This window comes from Hemiscyllium ocellatum, chromosome 45, assembly GCF_020745735.1.
Source record: "Hemiscyllium ocellatum isolate sHemOce1 chromosome 45, sHemOce1.pat.X.cur, whole genome shotgun sequence".
In the NCBI taxonomy this organism is placed as follows: domain Eukaryota; kingdom Metazoa; phylum Chordata; class Chondrichthyes; order Orectolobiformes; family Hemiscylliidae; genus Hemiscyllium; species Hemiscyllium ocellatum.
Genome location: NC_083445.1, coordinates 23,149,985 through 23,163,502, shown reverse-complemented (window position 1 = coordinate 23,163,502; position 13,518 = coordinate 23,149,985). Strand labels below are relative to the sequence as shown.

Below are 13,518 nucleotides of genomic sequence, written 5' to 3'. Positions count from 1 at the left end.
CAGGATGATGGTTAATCTAGAGAAAATAGAATTCATTTAGTGTAAAACTGTTCATTTTGACATATTAAACCATACACTTTTTATGGGTTGTCCTTTTCTGTTGTGTGATGCATGGTGCAACATGCCAATAATGGAAGATACGATAGTTGAATGATAAAAGCTCTGGCAAACAGCAATCAGGAGACATCAGGAGCATTAAAATTGCTTTCATTAGTCTTATATCTACACAAATATGTCCCATATCCATCTTTTGATGGGCCATTTGGTATTACAAAGTTCTGGTCCAATTAGTTTTCCCTTTTTGATACTAGTATTCATTGCATATTTTGACTCTCCACATTATATGATCATTAAAACTAAACTAAAAAAATTTAGGTCACACCATAGACCATTCTTGATTTTGATCACACTATGTAAAGAGTTACTAGGAAGCATAACTGGAGATTCTTAGATTGAACTAACAACTATTTTCACCATCTGAACCACTTTAATTCTTACTACTTGAAGTAAAGCACGTTAAAAATGCACAATGAAAATTGCAAGGAGGTCAGTGTATTTTTCTTAAAATGGTACATTACTTTTAAAAGTGACTAAGAAGCTCATCTCATTTCAAATAATTGCTCTTTTGCTCCAAGTAGCTTATCATCCTTCCATGAATTATATATCAAAGGTTCTGGTAATTGGGACTCAAAATAAAGTATATTAATATTCATTAAAAAACCCATAGTTATATTTAATTGAAAAATATGTATCACTCCAAAGCATAGACCTGATATGGCATTTATGTTCTTTTAGAACTTGTCTGATAAAATTATTAAAATATTCTTACAGCAGGTTTAAAGGAAAAGTCTATGTTTTCTAACAGAAAAATCAGAAATGATATACATTTGTGATAATTTTTTTTATATATTTTACACCATTAAAATTTTAAAAGTTAATTAAGATTTAAACAATCTTTCAGTAGAAACCACTCTTGCTTCTGATGTTTGCAACACCATAATGAGAAGGTATTCAAAACAAAACAAAAAAATCCCAGTCAATGGTAAGTGAATGCTTTTGATGAGATTTACTAAAATGAAGTCTTTGCCAAGTTTGGTAGAATGTCCTTCACCAATGATGATGCTGACCCTGCACAGATACTCTGTCATTTACTACTAGAATAGGTAGCAAGCAATTACAGTCTCTTTCCCAATGATGCCCACTTGTGAATTTGTGCAGTGAATATTCAGGGATTATTGAATATCTTTCCAGGAATAAAAACCCAGCAATCTCTCAGGCTTCAAGCACTTTCTGCCTAGAGCACATTAATAACCACACTACAGTGAACCAGGGACTCAGTTACCACAGAAACAAGAATTTCAGCTCAAATTTAAGGCATGCATTTTATTTAGTTTACCTTTGCCTGATAACATACAGCATAGTGGCATCATAATATTACAAGATAGTGCTGCAAACTGGAATAATCATTTCACAACATGGCAGCCTGCTCTATGTTAATCTGCACTGGTAAAGAACACTATTCTTTAAATTATTAAATTATGCAAAATGAAAACACTGGAGGGATAGCACTAGGGTTTAAAATGAAAGATTCCATTCTATTGTTTTTATTTCTGAAAACACAGATTTTTCCTTTAAAGTGGATATTTCCATGAGTGGCTAATTTCAAGATGATACAAGCTGGTTCATGAGAATGTTTATGTAAAGAGAACTCACACATCAATTCATTCCCTACACACTCAGTAGTGTTTCCATAACAGTGACTGGACAAAGGGGGTGGTCTGCTTACTGGATATGTTTGGAGGTTTGTTCTGTACCATTATTAACAAAAATGCCTTATCAGGTTTATTCTTTTCAATTTACTTCAATTTGGACATTATCAGTACAAGTTATAAATCCAAAAACGGTCAACATTTTGCCAAAAAGTCACCTGAGTGCAAAAAAAGTGACACGAAGGAATGTGATGTCATAAGTAAAAATTTCTTTTTTGCCAAAAACACACTGGCTCGCTTTACAAATTTATGGAGAATTCAATAAGCTGAGTTCATTTAAAGAAAAAATAGCTGGAGATATAGGTGGAAGAGGGTTGTGAAAGTGGAGAAGGGCTCAAAAAAGTATTTATTTCTACCACCAAGGGATCAAATTACAGACCCTGCATTGATCACTTAAGTGTGACAGTATTTCTAACATATTGAACTTGCAATCTGGGGACTCAGGGGATGAGGTGTAGATGACATAAACCTGACTGATACCTGAAGTTACTGTCCTGTTTTATACCTTTAACATGCAGCTACTGTAGTTTTTTCTGCTTCTGAAAAAAAAGCTTGGCTTAGCTTTCATCTGAGTGGATAAGAAAATCACTGGCTTAACAATGGCATTGGAAAAACTGGCAGGTATGCAGAAATAAGTGATGTATTATAAAGATCAGGACATTCACAGCAATCCCAGATTGGCAAAAATGAATATGATTTTACCTTCATTGCAAGTGTCAGTCCGTTTTATCTTAATCATGAATACATTTACATAGAGAGGGGGATCACGAGCTTTATTATGACAGTATAATTGAGGTAAAATATTAATTTAAAAGTTAAGATTTAGCTTAAAGAAGTGGGTGTCAACCTCTGTGGAAGAATGGCAGTGTTCATACATGAGGTTACACTTCATTTAAACTTCAGACTCAAATGTCAGTGTACTAAACCATAATCACATCACTTTTGTGTCTGGGAAACAAATTCATCAATTAAAAAAAATTACGAAAGTGTTTGGAACCTCGCTCTCTGTCTTGGGCTACAACAAAAGTCATAATGCAGTAAAACCGCAATGTGAAACAAAAAGCAGCCAGCGATCATTAATTTAATATTGTACAATATCTCATAATATCTTATCCCAGAACCCCTGGCAGGTAATCAAACATATGTACTGATATAAAAGCACAATTTACATATTAAGCTTTTCGCCTACATTTGTTGCTTTGCTTGTTTCTCCAAGCTGGCTTGAGGGGAATGTGTAGTGATATCTGTGGATGTGGACTGCAGACGAATCCCAGGCTGAAGCTGGGAGAGTAGGCTGTACCTGTGACACTGTGATACCACATTTCTTTGCCAGTTCCTCTTTGGCTTCCTCACTAGGGTAGGGATTACTCAGGTGGGAGTAGAAATACTCGTTCAGAACTTCTGTGGCCTGTTTGCTGAAATTGCGTCGTTTTCGCCTTTGAATGAAGGGAAAAAAAGAATTTTGAGTGTTACTGGCTTGAAGTGAGTCTCAAGCATCTAACCATTTCCTTCTACATCAGCCTAAATCTGGTTACTGTATCACCAGCTTACTCAGCTATGTCGGTTTTTCAATGTGCATGCTGTATATTAGATTAGATTAGATTAGACTTACAGTGTGGAAACAGGCCCTTCGGCCCAACAAGTCCACACCGACCCGCCGAAGCGCAACCCACCCATACCCCTACATTTACCCCTTACCTAACACTACGGGCAATTTAGCTTGGCCAATTCACCTGACCCGCACATCTTTGGACTGTGGGAGGAAACCGGAGCACCCGGAGGAAACCCACGCAGACACGGGGAGAACGTGCAAACTCCACACAGTCAGTCGCCTGAGTCGGGAATTGAACCCGGGTCTACAGGCGCTGTGAGGCAGCAGTGCTAACCACTGTGCCACCGTGCCGCCCACATATGCAGAGTTAAAAAAAATTAAACTGGATAACAAATACAGTACCAACAAATTGAATATTTTACTCTCAATATTGTTGTACACAAACTCAATCCTTTTTAGCCATCAGAGAACAAAGACTAAAGAAAATTACAGCACAGAAATAGGCCTTTCAGCCCTCCAAGCCTGCGCTGATCCAGATCCTCTAACTAAACTGGTCACCTATTTTCTAAAGATCTTTATCCCTCTGCTCCCTGCCCATTCATGTGTCTGTCCAGATACATCTTAAATGACACTATCATGCCCACCTATACCACCTCTGTTGGCAACACATTCCAGGCACGCACTACCCTCTGCGCAAAGAACTTTCCACACATATCTCCCATGAACTCATCTCCTCTCACCTTGAACTCGTGACCCCGAGCAATTGAATCCCCCACTCTGGGAAAAAGCTTCTTGCTATCCACCCTCTCTATACCTTTCATGATTTTGTAGGCCTGAAACAGATACACCTAAGCATCTGTCTTTCTAATGAAAATAATCCTAATCTACTCAACCTCTTTTCATAGCTAGCACACTCCACACCAGGCAACATCCTGGTGAACCTGCTCTGCACTCTCTCCAAAGCATCCACATTCTTTTGGTAATGTGACAACCAGATCTGTATGTAGTATTTCATATTTAGCTGAACCAAAGTCCTATACAACTCTAATGTGACCTGCCAACTCTTGTACCTGCCAATGTCCAATGAAGGAAAGCATGCCATTTGCCTTCTTCATCACTCTATTGACCTGCGTCACCACCTTCAGTACAATGGATCTGAACACCCAGATTTCTCTGTACATCAATTTTCCATTTACCAGAAGAAAGTGAGGATTTAGATGCTGGAAATCATAGTCGAGAGTGTGGTGCTGGAAAAACACAGTAGATCCGGCAGCATCCGAGGAGCAGGAGAATCGACATTTCAAGCAGAAACCCTTCGTCGATTCTGCTGCTCTTTGGATGCTGCCTGACCTGCTGTGCTTTTTCAGCACAGCATTCTCAACTTTTCTATTAACCGTATCATTCACTCTTGAATTGGATCTTCCAAAATGCATCACCTCGCATTTGCCCGGATTGAACTCCATCTGCCATTTCTCCGCCCAACTCTCCAACCTGTCTAAATTCTACTGCATTCTCTGACAGTCCCCTTCACTTTCTGCTGCTCCACCAATCTTAGTGTCATCTGCAAACTTGCTAATCAAACCACTTATGACTTCCTCCAGATCATTTGTGGATATCACAAACAACAGTGGTCCCAGCACGGATCCCTGTGGAACACTACCAATCACAGTTCTCCATTTTGAGAAACTCCCTTCCACTATTACTCTCTCTCTCTCCTGCTGTCCAGCCAGTTCTCTATCCATCTAGCTAATATACCCTGGACTCCAGGGTGTGACTTCACTTTCTCCATGGGTCCTTATCAAATGCCTTACTGAAGTCCATGTATATGACATCTACAGCCCTTCCCTCATCGATCAACTTTGTCACCTCTTCAAAGAATTCTATTAAGTTGGTAAGACATGTCCTTCCCTGCACAAAACCATGTTGCTTATCATTGATAAGCCCATTTTCTTCCAAATGTAAATAGATCCCATCCCTCAGTATCTTCTCCAGCAGCTTCCCTACCACTGACATCAGGCTCACCTGGACGATCCCTGATATCATTCTTAAACAAGGGGACAACATTAGCAATTCTCCAGTCCTCCAGGACCTCACCGTGTTCAAGGATGCTGCAAAGATAAGGCCCCAGCTATTTCCCCTCTCGTTCTCCTCAATAACCTGGGATAGATCTCATTTGGGTTGAGAGTGTGGTGCTGGAAAAGCACAGCAGGTCAGGCAGTGTCCGAGGAGCAGGAGAATTGACATTTCGAGCATACGCCCTTCGTCAGGAATGATGTGTCCGTAAGCAGACACTGAGGAAGGGAATGTGGCTGTGGTAGTGAGCTTGCTTTGGGACGTGGCTAAAGAGCTTCAGGGCAAAGGAGATGACCTGGGTGGGGGAGGGGGTGGGGGGGTGTGCAGTGAGAGAGGGGGGAGAGAGAGAGAGAGAGAGACTCACTGAGATCCTCATAAAGAGAGGAGGAGAACTTCTTCAAGGTAAGCATCCTTGGAAGAGGATTCGCAGTAGGGTTAAAATCACCTCGGAGAAAGTGAGGACTGCAGATGCTGGAGATCAGAGTCAGGAATATGGTGCTGGAAAAGCTGGTCAGGTAGCATCTGAGGAGCAGGAGAATCAATATTTCGGACATAAGCCTTTCATCAGTTAAGATTTCAGTTCCGTAGGCGTTCACTGAGGAAGGGAATGTGGCTATGGTAGCGAGTGTGCTTCAGGACGTGGCTGAAGAGCTTCAGCGCAGAGGAGATGACCTGGGGGGTGCAGTGAGGGAGATCACTGGGATCCTTGTAGAGAGAGGAGGAGAACGTCTTCAAGGTAGGCATCATTGGAAGACGCTTCGCAGTAGGGTTAAAATCAACTAGGAGAAAGTGAGGACTGTAGATGTTGGAGATCAAAGTCAAAATTGTGGTGCTGGAAAAGGATAGCAGGTCAGGCAGTATCCGAGGAGCAGGAGAATCAATGTTTTGGGCGTAAGCCCTTCCTCAAGAATGAGCAGGAGAAATGACGTTTCGGGCATAAGTCCTTCATCAGGAATGAAGCAGGAAAATTGATGTTTCAGGCATAAACCCTTAATCAGGATGAAGGGCTTATGCCTGAAACATCGATTTTCCTCTCCTTGGATGCTGCCTGACATGCTGTCCTTTTCCAGCACCACATTCTCGACTCTGATCTCTAACATCTGCAATCCTCACTTCCTCCTAATAGATCTTATCTGGACCTGGGTACTTGTTCTCCTTGATGCCTTTTAGAACACCCAACACTTCCTCCTTCCCTATGCCAACTTGACCTACAGTAATCAAATATCTATCCCTAGCCTCAACATTCACCATGTCCCACTTCTCAGTCAATACTGACACAAAGTACTAATTGAGAATCTCACCCATTTTCTCTGACTCCACACATAACTTCCCTCCTTTGTCTTTGAGTGGGCTTACCCTTTCTCAAGTTACCCTCTTGCTCCGTACATACAAGTAAAAAGCTTTGGGATTTTCCTTAAACCTGTTTGCTAAAGCTATTTCATGAACTCTTTTAGCCCTCTTAATTCCTCATTTCAGATTAGTCCTCCTTTCTCGATATTCTTCCAAAGCTTCGTCTGTTTTCAGTCGCCTAGACCCTGCATATGCTTCCTTTTTCCTCTTATCTTCTCATCATTTCACCTGTCATCCATGGTTCCCTAATCTTGCCATTTCTATCCCTCATTTTCACAGCTACCTATCTATCCTGCACTCTAATCAACCTCTCTTTAAAAGCTCCCACATATCAAATGTGGATTTATCTTCAAACAGTTGCTCTCAAGCTTCTATCAAGTTAGAAAGTACACACGCTGACACCATAAAATGCCATTTGGCCTATCAGTTCCGTGCCAACCCGTTTGACATATTTATCCACCTTAACTTGCTCCTTCCTCTCTGCCCTTCAACATTGTGACGAAGTATTTCTCCTTCACGTATTTCTCCAATTCTTTTCAATCTATTTCTCCATCTCTTCAGGCAATGCATTCCAGATCATAACAATTAATATAATTCATAATAAGAAGACCCATCCTCTCATCTCAGTTCTTTTGCCAATTACCTTAAATTACTCCCCTCCATTTCTGATCCTTCTGACAGTAAAAATAATTTATTCTTAGGTACTCTATAAAAATCATTCAGAATTTTGCAGTGATAATGACAATGAAACCATCAGCAAATTTGCACATGCACAGAAGAACAGGAAAATCTAAAAGTTGCTGCTAGTGATTCTACAATCTATGAGCGCCTGCAGATTTAGATTGCAATCTCTAAGCCCATGCCTAATCTTGTAAAAACTCTTGTCGAATGGGTTAATAATATCTACCAATCACCCTACAGTGGCCTTTTAATATCTGTGCAATGTCAAATTTCTTAATTCTGATGAAAAAATATATACTTCTGAAACATTGTTTTGGTTTTAAAGATAAGTTTATAGTGTAACTTGCATCTTAATCCAACCATAATATACATTATTAAATACCCTAAGGTAAAATAAACAAAAGGTGATGGATTCTGTAGCGTAATGGTTAGTATTTTCACCTGACACATGAAAGGTCTGCAATTCAAAACTGGGCAGAAACAGCAAGCTGCCTAAAGGGCCATCTTGTGGCACAGTGGTAGTGCTCCTACGCAGGAGGTCAAGGTTCAAGTCCCACTTATTCCAGAGGTGTGCAGCAACATCTCGGAACAGGTTGATTAAAAAAGTATGTTAAATTTTGTGGGGGATTTGTTAGATCTAAAGCAGCTTTTTTGTCACATATTAAAAGCCTGGAAATCATTTTGAATCTCATATTAGTGTTTGCTTGCTAAGCTCGTAGTTTCCCAGGCTCAGTGAGGTGGTTGGCCTTGCAGCTGTACTATTGCCTGATAAATAAATTATTTTCCAGCATGGGAACCTATTATATACTAACTCTTGCTTATCAGCTACTAATCAAGACTGTCCAGATACTACGTGACTGAAGCTAGTGACTGGGCAAAGTGCCTAGCCTGCTCATTATATTGCAATTAACAGTTTGCTAATTGTTAAATGATTGTAACCTATATAATCATGCAACTTTCTGCATCTCGTCGGAGTGACTTGTGACCATTAGGTCAACATGAATTTCCCCGTGAGATCAAGAATAAACAGTCAATAACTCAAGGTTTGTATGGCACGATTTATTTTCCCTAAATTGGACAACTATGAATGAGTCACCCACTGCATAATTTCAACCCATCCCTAACAGTTATTTTCTGGTCTTTGAGGCTGCCTCACTGTATACCATTTACTATGCTTTCTGATATCTCTGTGGCAAGACCCCTTGAGATCTTCTTGTCTTGTCAGATGATATTAACTGCTGTTGAGAAAAGGAAATCCACTCCATAGAGATCACTAGATTTTTAGCATTAGCTTTCCTCAAACTTAACTGAAATGCACTCACTTCACCATAATTGTATATGCCTCCACAAAATCTCCCCTAACATTCTCTACTCCATGAAGAACAATTTCAGCTTCTCTTATTTACCATGTAACTTAAGCTCCTAATTCTTGGTACCATGCAAATAAATCTTCTCTGCACTGTCTCCACTCCATGACTTTTTACAATTCACTTATGGGTGTGGGCATCACTGGCTGGGCCAGCATTGATTGCCCATCCCTAGTTCACTTTGAGAAGGTGATTGTGAGCTATAGTCCATGTGCTGCAGGTCAACCCACAATACCATTAGGGAGGGAATTCCAGGATTTTGACTCAGCAACACTGAAGGAATGATGATACATTTCCAGGTCAGGATGGCGAATAGCTTGGTGGGGAACATGCAGGTTCCCATGTACCTGCTGCTCTTGTCCTTCTAGATGGAAGTGGGTTTGGAAGGTGCTAAGTTGGTGAATTTCTGCAGTACATATTGTAAATAATATACATTGCTGCTACTGAGAGCTGCCTTGATGGCCTTCCTTTAGTGTGAACTGGAAACAATTCTCCAATAAAAAATCAATACAGATAGATTTAATCTATTTTATAGAACATTCATCACACATTCAAGATTAAATATTTTCTTTGACAAAAAAAAGGTAAAGTTAAATAGGTTGAATTTTTTTTATCTTTCTTAACTATTCTAGTGAACATATATCTTTCAAGATCATGCATTAAGTGGCTTAGCAAATAGTAGTCACTCAAATAGATAAGTGGCACAAAATTGAGACAGACGAATTCTATTGTTTGGATGCTACAGGTGCTATTTGGGGACTAATATAATTCACAGAGTTTCCATGTTCACTTTTGCAACAAGTTTTACCATTTGCCATATTGGAGAAAGTGCTAAAAGAAGCCGAATCTTCAACCATCTGGAAGATTTTATTTGCAACAACACTTAAATATTGTGCACCCAATCCAACAACCATAGTTTCCTTAGATCCTATAACTAGGTATTCATCTGTGCTCATATATAAATATTCACCATTTGAACACATTTAAACATCCAACTGATAGCAGATTAATAAAGATGAGGAGGTGCCGATGTTGGACTAGGGTGGACAACGCTGAAAATCGCATAACACCAGGTTATTGCCCAACAGGTTTATTTGGAAGTACTAGCTTTCGGGGCTCTGCTCCTTCATCAGGTAACTAGTGGTGCAGGATCATAAGACACTGAATTTATAGCACAAAGATCTAGTACTTCCTGTTGGACTATCATCTGGTGTTGTGTGATTATTTTTTAACACTGATTACTAAGAACACACAGCAGTACTTTTTAAAAGGACCATAAATTGCTTACATATTAGTTTTTTGATTAATTTCTTCAGGTTGTTGCTAGAATTCCACAAGTGATTATTGGCTGTATAATAGTTTAAAGATCCAAAAAGGCTACAGGGAATGGTGCAACAGTGCTTAATGGCTTTTTGCTGACTTCAAAGTTTATCCACAAATCAGTTGCTCCCAGGCATAGGTTCACTAATAATCAACCTTCTTGGAAGTCAGTGCAATTTAGAAGTTGAACAAAAGTGACACAGAGCAGGAAATGTTGCTGAAAGGGGTAGCTGAAGGACAGAGAGAAGGATACTCATTAAGAGGCATTCAGGGAAGAATTCTCCTAATAAAGACAATGTATGTAACATGTGTGCATTACTAAAAAGACTCAGTGAAATCTGCCACCAGCTGCAATCACAGCAACAAGCGCAAAGGGGGGATAAGGCATCCCTTTATCAATAGCTGTGAAGGTGACCATGCAGATTAAATCTTAAACATCTGATGGTGCATAAAAGATGATCAGATAGGGTGGACAGTGAGAGCCTTTTTCCTCAGATGGTGATGGCTAGCACGAGAGGACATAGCTTTAAATTGAGGGATGATAGATATAGGACAGATGTCAGAGGTAATTTCTTTACTCAGAGTAGTAAGGGCTTGGAATGTCCTGCCTGCAACAGTCGTGGACTCATCAACATTAAGGGCATTTAGATGATCACTGGATAAACATATGGATGGTATTGGAATAATGTAGGTTAAATGGGCTTTAGATTAGTTTCGCAGGTTGCTGCAACATTGAGGGCCGAATGGCCTCAACTGAGTTGTAATGTTCCTCATTCTATATGGTTCCTTTCAGGTTGCAGTTGGAGATTTTGCAACATTTTGCTATTTGTCATCAAATGTTCCATGAAGGAGGTTACTGACTCTCTCTATTTGTTGAGAGCTAACTGCATTTCTTTTTCCCCTACTAAGAGACAAACAGTCAGAGAATCAGGAGTCTCTACTAGTATAGGTCCTTCTGCTACAACGCTCGTTTCATCAATGCAAATTCGCTGTAACATGATGGCCGAATTAGGGATACTGCTTCTAAAGCATGAACTTTTAAAATGTGTATAGACTGTAACATGATTATATTGTCAACACTTAACCGCTGTTTCTAAAATGTAATTTTTCCATAATGCAGGGTTGCACAAGAACACAAGCATCGCATTGTACAAGAACTATCTGTATTGCAAACTTCTTCATATTGCAGCATGCTACTGATTGGTTGCATATGACTTTCTAGACTACATATGTCAAATACTCGATAACAGAACTGACAGAGATACCATTCTCTCAGTATCCAGCTAGTAGCAGCAGCAGATTATTTAAGTCATTATTCTGTGTCTTGACAGTATTCATAGTGCTGCATTTTCCACCAGCCCATTACGCCAGCTCAATATGCCATTATGCTGTCTGTGTGCGAGACACCAAGGCAAGCCAACACTGCCTGTTGGGTGACAAAAGCTATCAATTGACTACATGGCTGATTACGCCTGTGCAGTATGCATACATTTATTGAACAGCATATACACATTGAGGATCATGTTATGCCCTTTTTCAACTGGGTTGTCCGTACAGAAAAAGGTTCACTCAATTAATTCGTAGTATAAAGGGGTTGTTCACAGAGGAAAGGTTGGATGGGTTGGACCTGAATCCAAAGCATTTTAGAAGAATGACAGGTAATCTTACTTAAACATAAGATCTTGTGAGATCTCACAGGATGCATGCTGAGTGGGGGTTTATCCTTGTAGACAAGATTAGAATTAGGGGACATCATTTAAAAAAAGGGCTTCCCACTTAAGATGGAGATGAGGAGAAATTTAAGCAGTGCAGGCTGGCTTTAAGTGATGCTAGTAATTTATGATATTGTTCCCCAGCTCAAATTTCAATCAACGACATGGTTAGTGTTGGATAGACTATAAGAAAAAAATTACAACAGTATAAAGCTGATATTGGTATGGGCTTAAATTCACATCATGATCACTGCACCTGTTTTGGGGCATCGTTAGATTTAGCTTCTTGATTATTAAGTAAGGCTCTCCCATTTATTTCACCTAACAAACCATTAAAACTCATCAATTGCTTTGATACAAATTACTACTTCATAACTAAAATGTTGGTCTTCTTCACATCAGACATTCATCAAACTTTGGATGAGATCCTAACTCACAAACTCCATGGAGAAAAACTCTGATTCAAATTCTCAACGTGTTCCATGGTGCAAGCTAGGAACACAAAAATGAAAAGAAAAACTTGTCAAGCTTAAACTAAGAAAGACTATTTGCAACTAGTCACAAGAGACTTTTGCTGTTAGAACTCCCTGATTTCAAAGACATTCATATCTGGCTTTGTTAACACTGCAAAAGGAAAAAAAATATCCCCGAGTGGCTTGTTAAGAGATATTTTAGGAACCAGGATATCTGACTTTTGAAGAAGTCTTACACTTGCTACTTTATAACCTTTGCAATCTGAAAATTCAATTAAATGACATCTATCAGATATCCTTTCTAGACAGTATGGATTAGGGGAATCGGAATCACTGAAGGACAATTGTCGTGTCTCTCTATTAGAAGTCAGATACATCTGTGGAAACTCTTGCTGAAAAGTTCTGGGAAAACATTTAAAGATTATGCATTGATGAAGGATATGCATAAATAGAAGCTAGCAGAATCAGGCTAAATATCTTCCAATGAAATTAATTAGATGATTTTCCCATCATTGGGACAGGTTATTAACAAGCCCGGTGAATCCAATACAGAATATATCATAGAACATATAAAAATACACCGCAGTACAGGCCCTTCAGCCCTCGATGTTGCGCCGATCCAAGCCCACCTAACCTACAGTAGCCCACTATCCTCCATATGCCTATCCAATGCCCATTTAAATGCCCATAAAGAGGGAGAGTCCACCACTGTTACTGGCAGGGCATTCCATGAACTCACGACTCGCTGAGTAAAGAATCTACCCCTAACATCTGTCCTATACCTACCAACCCTTAATTTAAAGCTATGCCCCCTCGTAATAGCTGACTCCATACATGGAAAAAGGTTCTCATTGTCAACCCTATCTAAATCCCTAATCATCTTGTACACCTCTATAAAGTCACCCGTAAACCTTCTTTTCTCCAATGAAAACAGCCCCAAGTGCCTCAGCCTTTCCTCATACGATCTTCCTACCATAACAGGCAACATCCTGGTAAACCTCCTCTGCACACGTTCCAGTGCTTCCACATCCTTCCGATTGTATGGCAACCAAAACTGCACACAATACTCCAGATGAGGCCGCACCAGAGTCTTATACAACAGCAACATGACTTCAGGGCTCCGGAACTCAATTCCTCTACCAATAAAAGCCAGTACGCCATATGCCTTCTTCACAGCACTATTTACCTGGGTGGCAACTTTCAGAGATCTGTGTACATGGA

At 39.8% G+C, this 13,518-nt stretch overlaps 1 protein-coding gene across 2 annotated transcripts in view; it reads right to left on the bottom strand.

Annotated features, from left to right (window-relative positions):
* Positions 1 to 13,518, bottom strand: part of pbx4 (pre-B-cell leukemia transcription factor 4) — a 610,007-nt gene that overhangs the window by 131,306 nt on the left and 465,183 nt on the right. Inside the window, exon 5 of one of the 2 annotated variants that reach the window (XM_060855285.1) lies at positions 2,959 to 3,205. In XM_060855285.1, the coding sequence (XP_060711268.1) occupies positions 2,959 to 3,205 (247 nt within the window). The remainder of the gene's footprint in view (positions 1 to 2,958; positions 3,206 to 13,518) is intronic. The other variant, XM_060855286.1, reaches the window with a different exon arrangement.